Source organism: Salmo salar, chromosome 03 (assembly GCF_965601325.2).
Source record: "Salmo salar chromosome 03, fSalSal1, whole genome shotgun sequence".
NCBI lineage: Eukaryota > Metazoa > Chordata > Actinopteri > Salmoniformes > Salmonidae > Salmo > Salmo salar.
This window is the reverse complement of record NC_138293.1, coordinates 4,805,020-4,829,000: the sequence shown is the minus strand read 5'-3', so window position 1 is coordinate 4,829,000 and position 23,981 is coordinate 4,805,020. Positions and strand designations below refer to the sequence as shown.

The 23,981-nt window shown below is 44.7% G+C and overlaps 1 protein-coding gene across 16 annotated transcripts in view; it reads left to right on the top strand.

Moving 5' to 3' along the window:
* Positions 1-23,981, top strand: part of LOC106596732 (band 4.1-like protein 3) — a 91,607-nt gene that overhangs the window by 41,977 nt on the left and 25,649 nt on the right. For 9 of the 16 annotated variants that reach the window (XM_082973207.1, XM_082973204.1, XM_082973209.1 and 6 more), the window contains 6 exons: positions 2,556-2,708; positions 3,525-3,622; positions 8,467-8,642; positions 12,939-13,138; positions 16,267-16,875; positions 22,625-22,678. In XM_082973207.1, the coding sequence (XP_082829333.1) occupies positions 2,556-2,708; positions 3,525-3,622; positions 8,467-8,642; positions 12,939-13,138; positions 16,267-16,875; positions 22,625-22,678 (1,290 nt within the window). The remainder of the gene's footprint in view (positions 1-2,555; positions 2,709-3,524; positions 3,623-8,466; positions 8,643-12,938; positions 13,139-16,266; positions 16,876-22,624; positions 22,679-23,981) is intronic. The other 7 variants (XM_082973217.1, XM_082973215.1, XM_082973218.1 and 4 more) reach the window with 2 other exon arrangements.

Below are 23,981 nucleotides of genomic sequence, written 5' to 3'. Positions count from 1 at the left end.
ACCGACAGACCGACAGACAGACAGACAGACAGACAGACAGACCGACGTGTAGAGACAGACAGACAGACCGACGTGTAGAGAGACAGACAGACAGACCGACGTGTAGAGAGACAGACAGACAGACCGACGTGTAGAGAGACAGACAGACAGACCGACGTGTAGAGACCGACAGACAGACCGACGTGTAGAGACCGACAGACAGACCGACGTGTAGAGACCGACAGACAGACCGACGTGTAGAGACAGACAGACAGACCGACGTGTAGAGACAGACAGACAGACCGACGTGTAGAGACAGACAGACAGACCGACGTGTAGAGACAGACAGACAGACAGACAGACGTGGAGAGACAGACAGACAGACCGACGTGTAGAGACAGACAGACAGACCGACGTGGAGAGAGAGACAGACAGACAGACAGACAGACAGACGTGGAGAGACAGACAGATGTGGAGAGACAGACAGACAGACAGACGTGTAGAGACAGACAGACAGACCGACGTGTAGAGACAGACAGACAGACCGACGTGTAGAGACAGACAGACAGACAGACAGACAGACAGACAGACAGACAGACGTGGAGAGACAGACAGACAGACGTGGAGAGACGTGTAGAGACAGACAGACAGACCGACGTGTAGAGACAGACAGACAGACCGACGTGTAGAGACAGACAGACAGACCGACGTGTAGAGACAGACAGACAGACCGACGTGTAGAGACAGACAGACAGACCGACGTGTAGAGACAGACAGACAGACCGACGTGTAGAGACAGACAGACAGACAGACAGACAGACAGACAGACAGACAGACAGACAGACGTGGAGAGACAGACAGACAGACAGACGTGGAGAGACAGACAGACAGACCGACGTGTAGAGACAGACAGACAGACCGACGTGTAGAGACAGACAGACAGACCGACGTGGAGAGAGAGACAGACAGACAGACAGACAGACGTGGAGAGACAGACAGATGTGGAGAGACAGACAGACAGACAGACAGACGTGGAGAGACAGACAGACAGACAGACAGACAGACAGACAGACAGACAGACAGACAGACAGACAGACAGACAGACAGACAGACAGACAGACAGACAGACAGACAGATGTGGAGAGACAGACGTGTAGAGACAGACAGACCAGGCCAGCAGCGTCAGATTGCCAGAATAACACACCACTCATTTCAACACATTGAAAACGTCACTGATCCCGATGGCAGATACTGGTCAGTTATCACAAGCACTTTGAACAGTCAAAGGATCCCGTCTAGGAGAGACTGACATAAAGATGATGGTCCCTTAAAAGAGTATACTCAGGAGGAATGATGTTGCCTAGTACACTATGAATACAGATTAGTAGTGAAGTAGTTTCCATCCACTATGAATACAGATTAGTAGTGAAGTAGTTTCCATCCACTATGAATACAGATTAGTAGTGAAGTAGTTTCCATCCACCAATACACCATGAATACAGATTTGTTTTGTCATTAATAAACCATTTGACTAGTTGAATAAGATCAGTATCAGCATTGTTGTGTTCTCTCTCCTCGCATTAAACCACCGGGCTAGTTGGTAGGAAGCCTGTTTGAGTGTTTGGCTCCAGCTAAAGGGGAGGTAAGAGGCTGCTGCATCGTGTGTGTGTGTGTGTGTGTGTGTGTGTGTGTGTGTGTGTGTGTGTGTGTGTGTGTGTGTGTGTGTGTGTGTGTGTGTGTGTGTGTGTGTGTGTGTGTGTGTGTGTGTGTGTGTGTGTGTGTGTTTCTGTGTTTTTATTTTAAGTCACGCATGGCTTAGCTTAGCAATCATCACCCTAACTAACCGTGGCTTGTTTTTACCCATCGTCACTCTCCCCGTTGCTGTGCTGCACTAAAGTAGGGAACGTGTGTTTTTTTTCCCCCCGCTTTTCTCATCGGACCCCTAGATACACCACCATCCCGTTATCCACCTGCCTGTCTGTCTGTAGCCGTTCACCATCAGAACCCTGCCAACGCTGGCCCATACTCTACCGTTCCTCCCTCCACAACTGTTAGTGTGTGGAGGTGAAGAAATACTTTCTATGACTCCTTCTGAAAGGGTGGGGGGGGGGGTATTGGGCCATACTGGAACTCATTCTTTCAATTCTATACGGGTGTTTTCCAGGACTCTGAAGGCGTAGAGATCATGCTAGGAATGGTCTCCTCATCTATAGAGACAGATTGTGTACATCAGTAGTAGTAGTGTATTCTATACGGGTGTTTTCCAGGACTCTGAAGGCGTAGAGATCATGCTAGGAATGGTCTCCTCATCTATAGAGACAGATTGTGTACATCAGTAGTAGTAGTGTATTCTATACGGGTGTTTTCCAGGACTCTGAAGGCGTAGAGATCATGCTAGGAATGGTCTCCTCATCTATAGAGACAGATTGTGTACATTAGTAGTAGTAGTGTATTCTATACGGGTGTTTTCCAGGACTCTGAAGGCGTAGAGATCATGCTAGGAATGGTCTCCTCATCTATAGAGACAGATTGTGTACATCAGTAGTAGTAGTGTATTCTATACGGGTGTTTTCCAGGACTCTGAAGGCGTAGAGATCATGCTAGGAGTGTGCTCCAGTGGTCTGCTCATCTACAGAGACAGACTGAGAATCAACAGGTTCGCCTGGCCCAAGGTCCTCAAGATCTCCTACAAGAGAAACAACTTCTACATCAAGATACGCCCCGGAGAGGTAAACACACCAACAACATCATCAACAACAACAACAGTAGATCTGTTACAAACCGGGTCAGGTGTTTTACCATGTGACTTGACCAGGAAGAACTATGGCCCTGGGCCTAGTCAGACTACTACTCTATGGCCCTGGGCCTAGTCAGACTACTACTCTATGGCCCTGGGCCTAGTCAGACTACTACTCTATGGCCCTGGGCCTAGTCAGACTACTACTCTATGGCCCTGGGCCTAGTCAGACTACTACTCTATGGCCCTGAGCCTAGTCAGACTACTACTCTATGGCCCTGGGCCTAGTCAGACTACTACTCTATGGCCCTGGGCCTAGTCAGACTACTACTCTATGCCCCTTGGACTAGTCAGACTACTACTCTATGGCCCAGGGCCTAGTCAGACTACTACTCTATGGCCCAGGGCCTAGTCAGACTACTACTCTATGGCCCTGGGCCTAGTCAGACTACTACTCTATGGCCCTGGGCCTAGTCAGACTACTACTCTATGGCCCTGGGCCTAGTCAGACTACTACTCTATGCCCCTTGGACTAGTCAGACTACTACTCTATGGCCCATGGCCTAGTCAGACTACTACTCTATGGCCCAGGGCCTAGTCAGACTTCTTCTCTGGCCCGGAGTTTTTCCTGGTTACGTTATGTGGTCAGTGAAAACCTCTTGGCCCTAGTCATAACATTAGTTTATTTTTGGGAAATGAAATAAAAGTTGCAGACTACTATATTTAAGGACGTTAATTGCTTCTGTTCTGACATGACCACCTCTCTCTCTCTCTTCTGAGACACTTGTAACATCACCATCTCTTGCAGTTTGAGCAGTTTGAGAGCACGATTGGCTTCAAGCTCCCTAACCACCGTGCAGCCAAGAGGCTGTGGAAGACCTGTGTTGAGCACCACACGTTCTTCAGGTAAGAGATGTTTGTAGCCCGTCCTTACGATTGATACAGTGCCTTCAAAAAGTATTCATACCCCTTGACTTATTCCACCTTTTGTTGTTACATCCTAAATTAAAAAATATAATAGAAAATCTCACCCATTGATACACAATACCTCAAAATGACAAAGAGAAAACATGTTTGTAGAAAATGTAGCAAATTCATTGAAAATTAAATACAGAAATATCTAATTTATGTAAGTATTCACACCTCTGAGTCAATACATGTTAGAATGACCTTTGGCAGTGATTACAGCTGTGAGTCTTTCTGGGTAAATCTCTAAGAGCTTTGCAAAACCTGGATTGTACAATATTGCAAATTATTCTTGAGGAAATTCTTCAATCTCTGTCAAGTTGGTTGTTGATCATTGCTAGACAACCATTTTTCAAGTCTTGCCATAGATTTTCAAGCCGATTTAAGTCAAAACTGTAACTAGGCCACTAAGGAACATTCAACGTTGTATTGGTAAGCAACTCCAGATACAGGCGTCCTAACTTCACCATGCTCAACGGGTTATTCAATGTCGTCTTTTAAAATGTTTACCCATCTACCAATAGGTCAAATCAAATTGTATTTGTCACAAGCGACGAATATAACAGGTGTAGTAGACCTTACCGTGAAATGCTTACTTACAAGCCCTTAACCAGCAATGCAGTTCAAGAAATATAGTTAAGAAAAATATTTACTAAATAAACTAAAATAAAAAAGTAACACACGAAAATTACGTAACAATAACGAGGCAATATACAGGGGGAACCGGTACCGAGTCAATGTACAGGGGGAACCGGTACCGAGTCAATGTACAGGGGGAACCGGTACCGAGTCAATGTACAGGGGGAACCGGTACCGAGTCAATGTACAGGGGGAACCGGTACCGAGTCAATGTGCAGGGGGAACCGGTACCGAGTCAATGTGCAGGGGGAACCGGTACCGAGTCAATGTGCAGGGGGAACCGGTACCGAGTCAATGTACGGGGGGAACCGGTACCGAGTCAATGTACGGGGGGAACCGGTACCGAGTCAATGTACAGGGGGAACCGGTACCGAGTCAATGTACGGGGGTACAGGTTAGTCGAGGTAATTTGTAAAGTGACTATGCATAGAAAATAAACCGCGAGTAGCAGCAGTGTATAAACAGAGAAGGGGGGGGGGTCAATGTAATAGTCCAGTGGCCATTTGATTCATTGTTCAGCAGTCTTATGGCTTGGGGGTAGAAGCTGTTAAGGAGCCTTTTGGACCTAGACTTGGCGCTCCGGTGCCACTTGCCGTGCGGTAGCAGAGAGAACAGTCTATGACTTGGGTGGCTGGAGTCTTTGACAATTTTTTGGGGCCTTCCTCTGACACCGCCTGGTATAGAGGTCCTGGATGGCAGGAAGCTTGGCCCCAGTGATGTACTGGGCCGTACGCACTACCCTCTGTAGCGCCTTACGGTCAGATGCTGAGCAGTTGCCATACCAGGCGGTGATGCAACCAGTCAGGATGCTCTCGATGGTGCAGCTGTAGAGCCTTTTGAGGATCTGAGGACCCATGACAAATCTTTTCAGTCTCCTGAGGGGGAAAAGGTGTTGTCATGACCTCTTCACAACTTTATTTGTGTGTTTGGACCATGATAGTTTGTTGGTGATGTGGACACCAAGGAACTTGAAACTCTCGACCCGCTCTACTACAGCCCCGTCGATGTTAATGGGGGCCTGTTCGGCCTGCCTTTTCCTATAGTCCACGATCAGTCCCTTTGTCTTGCTCACGATGAGGGAGAGGCTGTTGTCCAGGCACCACACTGCCAGGTCTCTGACCTCCTCCCTATAGGCTGTCTCATCGTTATCGGTGATTAGGCCTACCACTGTTGTCATCAGCAAACTTAATGATGGTGATGGAGTCGTGCCTGGCCACGCAGTCGTGAGTGAACAGGAAATACAGGAGGGGACTAAGCACGCACCCCTGAGGGGCCCCAGTGTTGAGGATCAGCGTGGCAGATGTGTTGTTGCCTACCCTTACCACCTGGGGGCGGCCTGTCAGGAAGTCCAGGATCCAGTTGCCGAGGGAGGTGTTTAGTCCCAGGGTCCTTAGCTTAGTGATGAGCTTTGAGGGTACTATGGTGTTGAACGCTGAGCTGTAGTCAATGAACAGCATTCTGACATAGGTATTCCTTTTGTCCTGGTGGGATTGAGATTGTGTCATCTGTGGATCTGTTGGGGCGGTATGCGAATTGTAGTGGGTGTAGGGTTTCTGGCATGATGGTGTTGATGTGAGCCATGACCAGCCTTTCAAAGCACTTCATGGTTACTGACGTGAGTGCTACGGGGCGGTAATAATTTAATTTAGGTTACCTTCGCTTTCTTGGGCACAGGGACTATGGTGGTCTGCTTGAAACAGGTTGGTATTACAGACTCGGTCAGGGAGAGGTTGAAAATGTCAGTGAAGACAATTGCCAGCTGGTCAGCGCATGCTTTGAGTACACGTCCTTGTAATTCGTATGGCCCAGCGGCTTTGTGAATGTTGACTTGTTTAAAGGTCTTACTCACATCGACTACGGAGATAGTCATCCAGAACAGCTGGTGCTCTCATGCATGCTTCAGTGTTGCTTGCTTCGACGCGAGCGTAAAAGGCATTTAGCTCATCTGGTATGCTTGCGTCACTGTGCAGCTCGCGGCTGGGTTTCCCTTTGTAGTCCGTAATATTTTTCAAGCCCTGCCATATCTGACGAGCGTCAGAGCCGGTGTAGTAGGATTCAATCTTAGTCCTGTATAGACGTGTTGCCTGTTTGATGGTTCCTCTGAGGGCATAGTGGTATTTTTTTATAAGCTTCCGGATTTAGTGTCCCACTCCTTGAAAGCGGAAGCTCTAGCCTTTAGCTCGGTGTGAATGTTGCCTGTAATCCATGGCTTCTGGTTGGGGTATGTACGTACAGTCACTGTGGGGACGACGTCCTCGATGCACTTATTGATGAAGCCAATGACTGAGGTGCCATTGGATGAATTCCGGAACATATTCCTGTCTGTGCAGCAAAACAGTCCTGTAGCATCCGCGTCATCTGACCACTTCCGTATTGAGCGAGTCACTGGTATTTCCTGCTTTAGTTGTTCCTTGTCAGCAGGAATCAGGAGGATAGAATTATGGTCAGATTTGCCAAATGGAGGACGAGGGAGAGCTTTGTACACGTCTCTGTGTGTGGAGTGAAGGTGGTTTAGAGTTTTTTTCCCTCCTGTTGCACATGTGACATGCTGGTAGAAATGAGATAAAACTGATTTAAGTTTGCCTTCATTAAAGTCCCCGTCCACTAGGAGCGCCGCTTCTGAATGAGTGTTTTCCTGTTTTCCTATGTCCCTATACAGCTCGTTGAGAGCGGTCTTAGTACCAGCATCGGTTTGTGGTGGTAAATAGCCGGCTACGAATAATATAGATGAGAACTCTCTTGGTAGATAGTGTGGTCTACAGCTTATCATGAGGTACTCTACCTCAGGCGAGGAATACCTCGAGACTTCTTTAATCTTAGACATCGAGCACTAGCAGTTATTGACAGCAGTACACACACTCTCGCCCCTCGTCTTACCAGACGTAGCTGCTTTGTCCTGCCAATGCACGGAGAAGCCAGCCAGCCAGCTCTATATTATCCATGTCGTCGTTCAGCGTCTCGGTGAAACATAAGATATATTACAGTTTTTGTCCCGTCGGTAGGATAGTCTTAATCGTAGATCGTCCAGTTTGTTTTCCAATGATTGCACTTTGGCCAATAATACGGAGGGAAGTGGCGGTTTACCTACTCGTCAGTGAATTCTTACAAGGCACCCCGCCCTCCTCCCCCTTTCCTCCGTCTTTTCTTCACGCTGATGACGGGGATTTGGGCCTTGTTTTGACAAAGCAGTAAAATCCTTTGCGTCGGACTCAATAAAGAAAAATAATCTTCGTCCAGTTCGAGGTGAGTAATCGCTGTTCTGATGACCAGAAGCTCTTTTCGGTCATAAGAGACTGTAGCAGCAACATTATGTACAAAATAAGTTACAAACAAAGCGAGAAAACCCCCCCCCCCCCCCCACAAAATAGCACAATTGATGAGGAGGCCGTAAAATGGCAGCCATCCCCTCTGGCGCCATTATCAGATCCCCTTCTTTGCGAGGCGTTGGAAAACCTCCCTGGTTATTGTGGTTGAATCGGTGTTTGAAATTCACTTCTCGACTAAGGGACCTTACAGATAATTGTATGTGTGGGGATACAGAGATGAGGTAGTCATTCAAAAATGATTGCACGCAGATTGAGTCCATGCAAAATATATTATGTGAATTCTTAAGCACATTTTTACTCATTAACTTATTTAGGCGTTGCCATAACAAAGAGGTTGAATACTGATTGAATCAATACATTTCAGCTTTTATATTTATAATTAATTTATAAAAAAATGTCTAAGAACCTAATTCCACTTTGACATTATAGGGTATTGTGTTTAGGCCAGTGACACACAATCTCAATTTGAATCCATTTTAAATTCAGGATGTAACAACAACAAAAGATCAAGGGGTGTGAATACTTTCTGAAGGCTCTGTAGCAGAAAATTCTATTAATGAAAACCCATCATCATCAGATCGTTACTGTAAAATGTAACAAGCGTAGTGATTTTATCTCCAGATATTTTGGGTTGATTTGTCCTCTAAGAACAGCCAAAATGATGCATTTTAAATCAAATCAGTTTACATGTCTGAGATTATCTGTATGATGTACTGTAAATGTATTATTATTATTATTATTATTATTGTAAGATATACGGATTGGTTTTTATCACATAATGGTTTAATTTATCCTAACTTTCTTTCTCTCCTCTGTCAGACTGGTGTCCCCAGAGGCCCCCCCTAAGAAGTTCCTGGGTCTTGGTTCTAAGTTCCGCTACAGCGGTAGAACCCAGGCTCAGACCCGGAGAGTCTCCTCTCAGATCATCAGGGCCGCGCCCATCTTCGAACGCTCCTCCTCCAAACGCTACACCATGTCGCGCAGCCTGGACGGAGGTAAAGACGACTTACTGTGTTTAAATGTTCACAATGCCTAATACGTTACCTCATTCTAAGTAGTATGCTGTATACTGAAATAGAGTCTCTTGGATTAACTGGTATTCTAGTGTGAACATTGAAATAGAGTCTCTTGGATTAACTGGTATGCTAGTGTGAACAGTGAAATAGAGTCTCTTGGATTAACTGGTATGGTATGCTGGTGTGGACATTTAAATAGAGTCTCTTGGATTAACTGGTATTCTAGTGTGGACATTGAAATAGAGTCTCTTGGATTAACTGGTATGGTATGCTGGTGTGGACATTGAAATAGAGTCTCTTGGATTAACTGGTATGGTATGCTAGTGTGGACATTGAAATAGAGTTTCTTGGATTAACTGGTATGCTAGTGTGGACATTGAAATAGAGTCTCTTGGATTAACTGGTATGCTAGTGTGGACATTGAAATAGAGTCTCTTGGATTAACTGGTATGCTAGTGTGGACATTGAAATAGAGTCTCTTGGATTAACTGGTATGCTAGTGTGGACATTGAAATAGAGTCTCTTGGATTAACTGGTATTCTAGTGTGGACATTGAAATAGAGTCTCTTGGATTAACTGGTATGGTATGCTGGTGTGGACATTGAAATAGAGTCTCTTGGATTAACTGGTATGGTATTCTAGTGTGAACATTGAAATAGAGTCTCTTGGATTAACTGGTATGGTATGCTAGTGTGGACATTGAAATAGAGTCTCTTGGATTAACTGGTATGGTATGCTAGTGTGGACATTGAAATAGAGTCTCTTGGATTAACTGGTATGGTATGCTAGTGTGGACATTGAAATAGAGTCTCTTGGATTAACTGGTATGCTAGTGTGGACATTGAAATAGAGTCTCTTGGATTAACTGGTATGCTAGTGTGGACATTGAAATAGAGTCAAATCAAAATCAAATCAAATCAAATGTATTTATATAGCCCTTCGTACATCAGCTGATATCTCAAAGTGCTGTACAGAAACCCAGCCTAAAACCCCAAACAGCAAGCAATGCATGTGAAAGAAGCACGGTGGCTAGGAAAAACTCCCTAGGAAAAACTCCCTAGAAAGGCCAAAAACCTAGGAAGAAACCTAGAGAGGAACCAGGCTATGAGGGGTGGCCAGTCCTCTTCTGGCTGTGCAGGGTGGATATTATAACAGAACATGGTCAAGATGTTAAAATGTTCCTAAATGACCAGCATGGTCAAATAATAATAATCATAGTAGTTGTCGAGGGTGCAACAAGCACGTCCGGTGAACAGGTCAGGGTGCCATAGCCGCAGGCAGAACAGTTGGAACTGGAGCAGCAGCACGGCCAGGTGGACTGGGGACAGCAAGGAGTCATCATACCAGGTAGTCCTGAGGCTTGGTCCTTGGGCTCAGGTCCTCCGAGAGAAAGAGAGAAAGAGAGAATTAGAGAGAGCATATTTAAATACACACAGGACACCGGATAAGACAAGAGAAATACTCCAGATATAACAGACTGACCCTAGCCCCCCGACACATAAACTACTGCAGCATAAATACTGGAGGCTGAGACAGGAGGGATCAGAAGACACTGTGGCCCCATCCGATGATACCCCCGGACAGGGCCAAACAGGCAGGATATAACCCCACCCACTTTGCCAAAGCACAGCCCCCACACCACTAGAGGGATGTCTCCAACCACCAATTTACCGTCCTAAGACAAGGCCGAGTATAGCCCACAACGATCTCCGCCATGGCACAACCCAAGGGGGGGCGCCAACCCAGACAGGAAGACCACGTCAGTGACTCAACCCACTCAAGTGACGCACCCCTCCTAGGGACGGCATGGAAGAGCACCAGTAAGCCAGTGACTCAGCCCCTGTAAAAGGGTTAGAGGCAGAGAATCCCAGTGGAAAGAGGGGAACCGGCAAGGCAGAGACAGCAAGGGCGGTTCGTTGCTCCAGCCTTTCCGTTCACCTTCACACTCCTGGGCCAGACTACACTCAATCATAGGACCTACTGAAGAGATGAGTCTTCAGTAAAGACTTAAAGGTTGAGACTGAGTCTGCGTCTCTCACATTGGTAGGCAGACCATTCCATAAAAATGGAGCTCTATAGGAGAAAGCCCTACCTCCAGCCGTTTGCTTAGAAATTCTAGGGACAATTAGGAGGCCTGCGTCTTGTGACCGTAGCGTACGTGTAGGTATGTACGGCAGGACCAAATCAGAAAGATAGGTAGGAGCAAGCCCATGTAATGCTTTGTAGGTTAGCAGTAAAACCTTGAAATCAGCCCTTGCCTTAACAGGAAGCCAGTGTAGGAGGCTAGCACTGGAGTAATATGATCAAATTTTGGGGTTCTAGTCAGGATTCTAGCAGCCGTATTTAGCACTAACTGAAGTTTGTTTAATGCTTTATCCGGGTAGCCGGAAAGTAGAGCATTGCAGTAGTCCAGCCTAGAAGTAACAAAAGCATGGATTAATTTTTCTGCGTCATTTTTGGACAGAAAGTTTCTGATTTTTGCAATGTTACGTAGATGGAAAAAAGCTGTCCTTGAAACAGTCTTGATATGTTCTTCAAAAGAGAGATCAGGGTCCAGAGTAACGCCGAGGTCCTTCAGTTTTATTTGAGACGACTGTACAACCATCCAGATTAATTGTCAGATTCAACAGAAGATCTCTTTGTTTCTTGGGACCTAGAACAAGCATCTCTGTTTTGTCCGAGTTTAAAAGTAGAAAGTTTGCAGCCATCCACTTCTTTATGTCTGAAACACAGGCTTCTAGCGAGGGCAATTTTGGGGCTTCACCATGTTTCATTGAAATGTACAGCTGTGTGTCGTCCGCATAGCAGTGAAATTTAACATTATGTTTTCGAATGACATCCCCAAGAGGTAAAATATATAGTGAAAACAATAGTGGTCCTAAAACGGAACCTTGAGGAACACCGAAATTTACAATTGATTTGTCAGAGGACAAACCATTCACAGAGACAAACTGATATCTTTCCGACAGATAAGATCTAAACCAGGCCAAAACTTGTCCATGTAGACCAATTTGGGTTTCCAATCTCTCCAAAAGAATGTGGTGATCGATGGTATCAAAAGCGGCACTAAGATCTAGGAGCACGAGGACAGATGCAGAGCCTCGGTCTGACGTCATTAAAAGGTCATTTACCACCTTCACAAGTGCAGTCACAGTGCTATGATGGGGTCTAAAACCAGACTGAAGCGTTTCGTATACATTGTTTGTCTTCAGGAAGGCAGTGAGTTGCTGTGCAACAGCTTTTTCTAAAAATTTTGAGAGGAATGGAGGATTCGATATAGGCCGATAGTTTTTTATAATTTCTGGGTCAAGATTCGGCTTTTTCAAGAGAGGCTTTATTACTGCCACTATTAGTGAGCTTGGTACACATCCGGTGGATAGAGAGCCGTTTATTATGTTCAACATAGGAGGGCCAAGCACAGGAAGCAGCTCTTTCAGTAGTTTAGTTGGAATAGGGTCCAGTATGCAGCTTGAGGGTTTGGAGGCCATGATTATTTTCATCATTGTGTCAAAAGATATAGTACTAAAACACTTTAGTATCTCCCTTGATCCTATCTCCCTTGATCCTAGAGTCTCTTGGATTAACTGGTATGGTATGCTAGTGTGGACATTGAAATAGAGTCTCTTAGATTAACTGGTATGCTAGTGTGGACATTGAAATAGAGTCTCTTAGATTAACTGGTATGCTAGTGTGGACATTTTGTTTAACACCCAACACCTGATTCTGTCAAAGGGGGGAGGTCCAGAGATTGTTAAAAACCAGTCATAGGTTATCTCAGTCTAGTCTTGGAGTCCGTGTTTAAGTTAGACTAACGCTTCGATCACACAGACGTCGTCGTTACATTTTGACACACCAGAATTACATTCATTTCCATTGGAACGTTTAGTTTGCCTTGCAGCATTGCGTTGCAGAGGCAGTGTGTTGCAGTATGTTGGATGTATCGTTTGTGTGCGATCAAACTGTGTGTGTAGATGGTCGCTGCGTACCATTTTGCACCATGGTCCTGTCGGTGTGTTGGAAGTGTAAGTTTGAGTTTTACCCCCCCCCCCCCCCCAACTAATGTAAAAAGCACAATGTGAAGCTCAAACGACAACAAAGCAGTCACCCCGCACCTTTGGTATATCTGATGTTAAGGTTAGGATTTTAAGGACAAGTAACCTGAGCATAGATCAGTTCCTAAAGGTCATGACTTACCTGAGGATGAAACCACACAGAGAACTAATGTTTGGTTTCCTCTGGTGACTAACGATAAACCCTCACCGTGCCTCCTACCAGCGCCCGTAACAGAGAACCACGACACCCTGATGAAGGACGCCACGCCCGCCAAAGCTGTCGCCGCTGGAGACCTGATCACCACGGTAACGCCGGAGAAGAAGGCGGAGGAGGAGAAGGCCGAGGAAGAGGAGGGACAGACCAACGTTACAGAGACGTCGGATCCTAATGTCCCCTCAACCCCCCTCAGACACGACAACAAGGTAAACATCATCATCCTCCTCCTCCTCCTCCTCCTCATATTAGCCAATGGGGGTTAGTTTTAGAAGTTTGGTTTGTTTTAAAGAGTTCCATTAGCAATAGTACCAATATGATTGATCCAACTCTGAGTTGAAGTTAAGACTCACCAGTTGAAAAACACATCCTATAAACTTTAATGACTCCTTGCTCTTGAGTCAGTTCTATATGAGGACCAGAGGGGTGTACTACGAAGCAATATCAATGACTTAGCCCGCTAACTTGAAGAAATATTCTGAAATATTCTGGAATTATATATATATTATCATAGAAAGGTAAGCTTGAAATGGTCATGGTCTAATTGAGACCAAAAACACATCGAAGTTTAGCTTAAGTCAATAGTTATTTCTGGTTGTTTATCAAAAATAGCCAGCTAGTTCGTTAAGCCTGCTTTATTGTATATAAAGAATTCTGGATTGACGGAATCCTAAACGGCTGTCTATCCATGGACATTACTTCCTGATGTTGCTTTGTCACTGTCAGTACTGTCAAAGGACGTTACAAAGTACGATAAGATTCTTTACAACCCCATGCCTAGATGAACCTCTGAAGTCTTTTCCTAAACAGTTAAGGAGTGTCATTTCTTTATTTATACAGTATAGGGTGTCACCCCACAAAAGGATGAATTATTTCAAGGTTTATACAAATATGTCCATTCAATAGAACGTTCCGTCTGAAAAACAATAGTCCAGACCCCGTGTCTCTACCATATATGGTTAAAAATATAGCAGCCGATTTTTCTCTGAGAATGTAGCGTGTTTAGAGTGAATGGAACGTCATCACAGGCATGATCAGACCGCCTCAGTAGAACTGTTACAGAATGGACTGGACTCCCGTATAGATCTAGTTTATACAGAATGGACTGGAGTCCCGTATAGATCTAGTTTATACAGAATGGACTGGACTCCCGTATAGATCTAGTTTATACAGAATGGACTGGAGTCCCGTATAGATCTAGTTTATACAGAATGGACTGGAGTCCCGTATAGATCTAGTTTATACAGAATGGACTGGAGTCCCGTATAGATCTAGTTTATACAGAATGGACTGGAGTCCCGTATAGATCTAGTTCATACAGAATGGACTGGAGTCCCGTATAGATCTAGTTCATACAGAATGGACTGGAGTCCCGTATAGATCTAGTTTATACAGAATGGACTGGAGTCCCGTATAGATCTAGTTCATACAGAATGGGCTGGACTCCCGTATAGATCTAGTTCATACAGAATGGACTGGAGTCCCGTATAGATCTAGTTTATACAGAATGGACTGGAGTCCCGTATAGATCTAGTTCATACAGAATGGACTGGACTCCCGTATAGATCTAGTTCATACAGAATGGACTGGACTCCCGTATAGATCTAGTTTATACAGAATGGACTGGACTCCCGTATAGATCTAGTTTATACAGAATGGACTGGAGTCCCGTATAGATCTAGTTTATACAGAATGGACTGGTGTCCCGTATAGATCTAGTTTATACAGAATGGACTGGAGTCCCGTATAGATCTAGTTCATACAGAATGGACTGGAGTCCCGTATAGATCTAGTTTATACAGAATGGACTGGAGTCCCGTATAGATCTAGTTTATACAGAATGGACTGGAGTCCCGTATAGATCTAGTTTATACAGAATGGACTGGAGTCCCGTATAGATCTAGTTTATACAGAATGGACTAGAGTCCCGTATAGATCTAGTTTATACAGAATGGACTGGAGTCCCGTATAGATCTAGTTCATACAGAATGGACTGGACTCCCGTATAGATCTAGTTCATACAGAATGGACTGGAGTCCCGTATAGATCTAGTTCATACAGAATGGACTGGAGTCCTTGGCAGAACGACGCCAACTGACAAGCTAATTTACTAGCGGCTTGTAAGGTTTGTGAGTGAAACGATGTGCTTTTTCTAAATGAAATCCACTGAATACAAAACTAAATGAGGACTAAATATATTCTGAACAAAAAATATAAACGCAACATGTAAAGTGTTCCATGAGCTGAAATAAAAGATCCCAGAAAATGTTCCAGACGTACAAAAAGCTTATTTCTCTGAGGATTATTTTCGTCTGTAATAAAGCCCTTTTGTGGTAAAATAAAAACAAAAAAAAAAAACATTCTGATTGGCTGGGCCTGGCTTCCTAGTGGGTGGGCCTATAACCTCCCAGGCCCACCCATGTCTGTGCCCCTGCCCAGTCATGTGAAATCCCTAGATTAGGGCCTAATTCATTAATTTCATATGATTTCTTTCTTTCTATGTACTGTAACTCAGTAAAACCATTGAAGTTGTTGCATTTATTTTGTTCTGTATAATATTTACTTACAAAGCTAACAGACTAAATTTCAATATCCACCCTCCGCGAAAGACCGTCTGTTCATGTTTTCATTTTGTATTTCTGAGTCTTTCCCTTTAAATCGCCATAGAAACGGCCCCTTCTCAACGTAGATTGCGCGCCAGTATAGGCATTGAAAGCCAAGGATCTGGAGGTGAACATGACGAAGGTATCAGATTGATCTTGATTTGGAGGTGGCTCCAGCCGAAACCTCATAACAGTGCAGCTTGGTTGGGTCGTGTTTCAGAGGGCGCGTGTCTCTCGACCTTCGACCTCTCCCGAGTCCGTACGGGAGTTGCAGCGATGAGACAAGACTGTAACTACCAATTGGATATCACGAAATTGGGGAGAAAAAGGGTTAAAAAATAAATAAATTGGAAACTAACAAAAACAAAATAATATTTACACTGTTCAAGTCTATTAAGTTGATAATATTGTAGAGAACAATCTAATGATTCATTCTATGTAATTGATAAGGACATAGGGCAAAGAAAACAACATTTTGACATTCATTTCATAGCACCCTCTTGAATTGTACAGTTTTTCCTCTACATTGTACAGCAGTGACTGAACTCCCTACAGCGTGTATGACTTGGCCGTTTTATTATTGATTTCCCAAATGCTTCCAGCTTATTTACCCACTGCTATACTATAACTGACTGCTTCTTGTCTAATTAGCTTGTCTTTTCTCCTCCCGTCCATATCATTCTGCTCATATGTATTGACTCGCCATCCACACCACCTCCCGCTCCCTCCATCAGCGCTCCCCATGCCTGTACTCCTATGACCCCCTCCGCTCTGAGCTCTCCCTCCCTTCCTCCCCCGTGGCCTCCACTAAGGTCCGTCGGCGGCGCAGGGAGAACGCGTCCCGTAAACGCTGTGCGTCCGTCAGCCCGGCTAAATCCTCTGCGGGGTGCCGTCGGCGCCAGGCCAAAGCGGACCGCGCCACCGCCCTCCTAGAGGAGCAGGTGCTACTCCTGTCGGCCCGGAAACAGCGTCTAGAACAGCTGAAGGCCCACGGGAGGCGGGGCGGCACTCTGTTCTCCTTCTCCCTGCACCTCCCCGACCTCTCCTCTTACCTAGACGAGGATGGCTACCTCACATTCCCTGACATCACAGAGCTCACCTTCCTCCCTGAGAGCGTGCAGCACTTCCGTCCGTTCAGGTCACCCTCTCTCATCCCCTGCTTCCTCTTCATCTTCTTTTTCCTCTTGTCCACGTCGTTCTCGGTGCCCTACGCCCTCACGCTGTCCTTCCCGCTGGCGCTGTGTCTGTGCTACCTGGAGCCCAAGGCGGCTTCTCTCACCGCATCCATCGCTCAGGGCCTGCATCAACATGACAGTTGTTCAGAGGAAGAGGAAGATGAAGAGGTGTGTTCCCACTTACAGTAGGCCTTAAACTATACTATTCCAGTAAGGTCACAGAATAGTCTTATTAGTGTCCTGTCCAGACTTGGGCTACGTCCCCAAAAAAATGTCACCCTATTCCCGATTCCCGGGCTCTGGTTAAAAGTACTGCACTGTATAGAGAATAGGGTGCCATTTTCAGATGCACCCTCAATGACTTTATCTGTCAGTGTTCCTACTTTCAGAGCCCTCATCTCTTGCTTCGTCACTGGATGACATCGTCATGACATCACCATCACATGATCAACATTTAATTATCTTTATGCATACAGAGATGTTCATGCCAGTTGCTATAGCACCATTTCCTGTTGGATGGCTTTTTTTTTTTAAGAATGTCAGCTTCTAATATAAAGGTAAACTCCAATGTACTTTGGCGTGATTGCTCATTTACCACAGCAGGGACCTTTGTCAGTTTGAGGGTGGATTTAGAGGGTAAAGTATTAGAGGTCGACCGATTTATGATTTTTCAATGCCGATACAGATTATTGGAGGGCCAAAAAGGGTCGATGCCGATTAATCGGCCGATTTATTTATTTTATTTTATTTTTGTAATAATGACAATTACAACAATACTGAATGAACACTTATTTTAACTTAATATAATACATCAATTTAGCCTCAAATAAATAATGAAACATGTTCAATTTGGTTTAAATAATGCAAAACAAAGTGTTGGAGAAGAAAGTAAAAGTGCAATATGTGCCATGTAAGAAAGCTAACGTTTAAGTGCCTTGCTCAGAACATGAGAACATATGAAAGCTGGTGGTTCCTTTTAACATGAGTCTTCAATATTCCCAGGTAAGAAGTTTTAGGTTGTAGTTATTATAGTAATTATAGGACTATTTCTCTCTATACCATTTGTATTTCATATACCTTTGACTATTGGATGTTCTTATAAGCACTTTAGTATTGCCAGTGTAACAGTATAGCTTCCGTCCCTCTCCTCACTCCTACCTGGGCTCGAACCAGGAACACATCGACAACAGCCACCCTCGAAGCAGCGTTACCCATGCAGAGGAAGGGAAACAACTACTCCAAGTCTCAGAGCGAGTGACGTTTGAAACGCTCTTAGCGCGCACCCGGCTAACTAGCTAGCCATTTCACATCGGTTACACCAGCCTAATCTTGGGAGTTGATAGGCTTGAAGGGGTGGGAAGGGCGTTCCAACTGGAATTTGTTCCAAAAAACGTAAAGTAAAAGGTTGCCAACCAACAACGCATACAAAGTAGCAACGCATACAAACCAAGCTAACTAGCAGCCGAATAGGCATCAACTCACCACGTAGCTTATTCTTAATGTTTGTCCATAGGCAAACAGACATGTGAGGGACAGACATTTTTCGGAATAAATGTGATGAGTGAAAAACGCAATGAAATAGACCACTCCCAACCCGGTATCTTATTCTGCCGCTATACAACTTTGTATGCGTTGTTTTTTGGAAACCTTGTTATTTACGGAGTTTTTGGAATAGATTCCTGTTGGAACGTTCCACAAATTATACCCACTCAGGTTGAAGTCATAAACAGCGCAATGCTTGAAGCACCGCGAAGGGCTGTTTGAATGAATGCTTACGAGCCTGCTGCTGCCTACCACCGCTCAGTCAGACTGCTCTATCAAATCATAGACTTAATTATAATATAATAAACACACAGAAATACGAGCCTTAGGTCATTAATATGGTCGAATCCGGAAACTATCATCTCGAAAACAAAGGTTTTTTTCTTTCAGTGACATACGGAACCGTTCCGTATTTTATCTAACGGGTGGCTAAGTCTAAATATTCCTGTTAGGCGTTGATGTTTATGGTACGTTGGTGCAACGACAGTACTTTTTTCGCAAATGCTCTTGTTAAATCAACACCCGTTTGTCGAAGTAGGCTGTGATTCGATGAGAAATGAACAGGCACCGCATCGATTATATGCAACGCAGGACACGTTAGATAAACTAGTAATATCATCAACCATGTGTAGTTAACTATTGATTATGTTAAAACTTCTTGGGGCTATGTGGGACGCTAGCGTGCCACCCGTGGTGCACCCTATCAACAGCAGGTGCATTTCAAGAGCGGCAAATTTGAAAACAAATAAATGGCAAAATTCCAATTTTTCAAACATACAACTATCTTACACCCTTTGAAAGATATACATCTCCTTAATCTAACCACGTTGTCCGATTTCAAAAAGGTTTTACGGCGAAAGCATAAAGTTAGACTATGTTAGGAGAGTACATTGACAATAGCTGTGTGTAATGTTTTGTCAATTCAAAGACAGGCGTCACCAAAACCATAAAACCAGCTAAAATGATGCACTAACCTTTTACAATCTCCATCAGATGACACTCCTAGGACATTATGTTAGACAATGCATGCATTTTTAGTTCTATCAAGTTCATATTTATATCCAAAAACAGCGTTTTACTATGGCATTGATGTTGAGGAAATCGTTTCCCTCCAATAACCGGCAGTCAAGTCAGCACCACAAATTAAATAATTAAAATTAGAAAACATTGGTAAAATATTATATTGTCATTTAAAGAATTATAGATTTACATCTCTTGAACGCAATCAACTTGCCAGATTTAAAAATAACCTTACTGGGAAATCACACTTTGCAATAATCTGAGCACTGCGCCCAGAAAAAAATGCTTTGCTATACAGACAAACGGCCATGTTGGAGAGATCTAAAATCGAAAATACTATGTAAATAATCCATTACCTTTGATTCTCTTCATCAGATGTAACTTCCAGGAATCCCAGGTCCATAACGAATGTAGTTTTGTTCAAAAAAGCTCATCATTTATATCCAAAAAGCTCCGTGTTGTTAGCACATGATCTAAGCCAGCCGGACTTCTCGTCATGAACGAGGGGAAAAAATATATTTACGTTCGTTCAAACATGTCAAACGTTGTATAGCATAAATCATTAGTGACTTTTTTAACCAGAACATGAATAATATTCAAGGTGGACGAATGCATTCTCTTTTATAACGTATTGGAACGAGGGTACCCAACATGAACTCGCGCGCCAGAGTCTAATCGGCCATCACCGTTCCATGGCTCTTGTTCGGTCAGATCTCACAGTAAAAGACTCAAAACACTTTGTAAAGGCTGGTGACATCTAGTGGAAGCAATAGGAAGTGCCAAAACATTAATCAACCCCTGTGTGTTTCAATGGCATAGGCTTAAAGGTAATTCAACACATCAGGTATCCACTTCCTGTCAGAAAATGTCTCAGGGTTTTGCCTGCCAAATGAGTTCTGTTATACTCACAGACACCATTCAAACAGTTTTAGAAACTTTAGGGTGTTTTATATCCATATATAATAAGTATATGCATATTCTAGTTACTGGGTAGGATTAGTAACCAGATGAAATCGGGTACGTTTTTTTATCCAGCCGTGAAAATACTGCCCCCTAGCCCCAACAGGTTAAGATTGATAGTTTTTTATAAGTCTAATGCTAGCTAGCAACTTACCTTTGATTCTTGCTGCCCTCGCGTAACAGGTAGTCAGCCTGTTAATCCTTGTGGAGTGCAATGTAAGGCAGGTGGTTAGAGCGTTGGACTGGTAACCGAAGGTTGCAAAAACGAATCCCCCCTGAACAAGGCAGTTAACTCCCGTTTCTAGACCGTCATTGTAAATAAGAATGTGTTCTTAATCTGACTTGCCTAGTTAAATAAAGGTGTAAAAAAAATAAAATAATAATAATAATCGGCAAATCGGTGGCCAAAAATACCGATTACCGATTGTTATGAAAACTTGAAATCGGCCCTAATTAATCGGCTATTCCGATTAATCGGTCGACCTCTATAAAGTATGTTGCTTTATGGCTATCCCCTCCCATCTCAGTCGTGTCATCTTCATTCACGGCCGTATACTGTGTCTGCTTTAGACTAGATGCATACAGACATATTGTTCCACTCAGTCACCCAGTCAGTCTCTCTGCATTTACCTCTGGCTAGATGACACACACACACACACACACACACACACACACACACACACACACACACACACACACACACACACACACACACACACACACACACACACACACACACCGCACGCACGCGCGCGCACACGTCACAGTGAAACAGGAAGCGTTTAGCAAGACCAGAGCTGCTATGATGCAAGCCTCTGATGCTTAACACTGTAGTTCATACAGAATGGACTGGAGTCCCGTATAGATCTAGTTCATACGGAATGGACTGGAGTCCCGTATAGATCTAGTTTATACGGAATGGACTGGAGTCCCGTATAGATCTAGTTTATACGGAATGGACTGGAGTCCCGTATAGATCTAGTTCATACAGAATGGACTGGAGTCCCGTATAGATCTAGTTTATACAGAATGGACTGGAGTCCCGTATAGATCTAGTTTATACAGAATGGACTGGAGTCCCGTATAGATCTAGTTCATACAGAATGGACTGGAGTCCTGTATAGATCTAGTTCCACTAATGCAGAGAGACTGATAAGTCACCTCCATACCTGCTACATCCCTATAGAATCATCATGCACATGGATGCTAAGAGGAGGCCTGAAAGTCCAACTACTTTTTAACACCAGGCCAAAGTCCGACTACTTTTTAACACCAGGTCAAAGTCCGACTACTTTTTAACACCAGGTCAAAGTCCGACTACTTTTTAACACCAGGCCAAAGTCCGACTACCTTTTAACACCAGGCCAAAGTCCGACTACCTTTTAACACCAGGTCAAAGTCCGACTACTTTTTAACACCAGGCCAAAGTCCGACTACCTTTTAACACCAGGTCAAAGTCCGACTACTTTTTAACACCAGGTCAAAGTCCGACTACTTTTTAACACCAGGCCAAAGTCCGACTACTTTTTAACACCAGGCCAAAGTCCGACTACTTTTTAACACCAGGCCAAAGTCCGACTACTTTTTAACACCAGGCCAAAGTCCGACTACTTTTTAACACCAGGCCAAAGTCCGACTACTTTTTAACACCAGGTCAAAGTCCGACTACTTTTTAACACCAGGCCAAAGTCCGACTACTTTTTAACACCAGGTCAAAGTCCGACTACTTTTTAACACCAGGCCAAAGTGCGACTACTTTTTAACACCAGGTCAAAGTCCGACTACTTTTTAACACCAGGCCAAAGTCCGACTACTTTTTAACACCAGGTCAAAGTCCGACTACCTTTTAACACCAGGTCAAAGTCCGACTACTTTTTAACACCAGGCCAACGTCCGACTACTTTTTAACACCAGGTTAATTGAAGGCTTTGAAGGAGAAAAAAGGAATATTTTGTTTTATAAATGATAAACTTACCCAGCTAACTTATGGGCTAAATAAATCAAACTGAAATGAAGTATTGCTTTCCAAATCAAATCGAGCAAAACCGATTTTATACTAAACGTAATCATTCAATTTGAACGAGTGACCTTAAACCATAAGGTTAACGTTTCCTCGGAGTCTGTTTGTAAACTATGCTTGTTTTCTTCTGTTGCTTTTTTCTCCTCTGCCTTGCCGTTGTTTTATCTTTTAGCAACTGTAAGTGTTTTGCTTTTAAAAAAAAAAAACCTGTGCTCATTTCCCAAGGCTGCTTCCATACTCTCTATTTGTGATCGTTACCTGTTAACAACGTTTGTGTTGAAAGTTTGAACTGGTTCTCTCTCTCTCTCTCTCTCTCTCTCTCTCATTCCCTGCTTTCTGAACGGAAACGGTTCCGTTTTTTTGTTTACATAACAGACGGACAGCGAGCAAACCGACTTTGCCTTTGACGAGGAAACTACGGCCTCTGAGGTTGGTAGACAGACACTCTGTAGTCTGGAAGCATGGAAGACTCCCAGGTGTATCCATCATTGAGGGAGAGAATTTCACGATGGTTGAATTCTTAATAGATTCTGTTTATTTTTCAGTATTCACGATGGTTGAATTCTTGGGGGATGCATGCTTTTTTTTCTCCCAGTATAGTGAATTTTTCTAAAGCAAACGTTCTGCTATGTAGCAAATATATTTTGGGGTGTTATGTGTGCATGTTATTAGTATATTTATGTGAAGGACTTTCACTCAGGACTTAATCTCAGGTTTCCTGATTCTGTACTGTACCTGTCCCTGTCTCTCTCTCTCTCCATCCCTCTACTTTGCTATCTCTCTCTCGCTCTCTCTCTCCCTCCACTGTGCCCTCACCTCCTCCCTCCCTCTGTTGTGGCCTCACCTCCGTCACCTCCATCCCTCATCTCCATCCCTCACCTCCCTCCCTCCATTCCTCACCTCCCTCCTTCCATCCCTCACCTCCCTCCTTCCATCCCTCACCTCCCTCCTTCCATCCCTCACCTCCCTCCATCCATCCCTCACCTCCATCTCTCACCTCCCTCCCTCACCTCCATCCCTCACCTCCCTCACCTCCATCCCTCCCTCCCTCCATCCCTCACCTCCATCTCTCACCTCCCTCCCTCACCTCCATCCCTCACCTCCATCCCTCACCTCCATCCCTCCCTCCATCCCTCACCTCCATCTCTCACCTCCCTCCCTCACCTCCATCCCTCACCTCCCTCCCTCCATCTCTCACCTCCCTCCCTCACCTCCATCTCTCACCTCCCTCCCTCACCTCCATCCCTCACCTCCCTCACCTCCATCCCTCCCTCCATCCCTCACCTCCATCCCTCACCTCCATCCCTCCCTCACCTCCATCCCTCACCTCCATCCCTCACCTCCCTCACCTCCATCCCTCACCTCCCTCACCTCCATCCCTCACCTCCATCCCTCCCTCCATCCCTCACCTCCATCCCTCACCTCCATCCCTCACCTCCCTCACCTCCATCCCTCCCTCACCTCCATCCCTCACCTCCATCCCTCACCTCCCTCACCTCCATCCCTCACCTCCCTCACCTCCATCCCTCACCTCCATCCCTCCCTCCATCCCTCCCTCCATCCCTCCCTCCATCCCTCACCTCCATCCCTCACCTCCATCCCTCACCTCCATCCATCCCTCCCTCCATCCCTCACCTCCCTCACCTCCATCCATCCCTCCCTCCATCCCTCCATCCCTCACCTCCCTCACCTCCATCCCTCACCTCCATCCATCCCTCCCTCCCTCCATCCC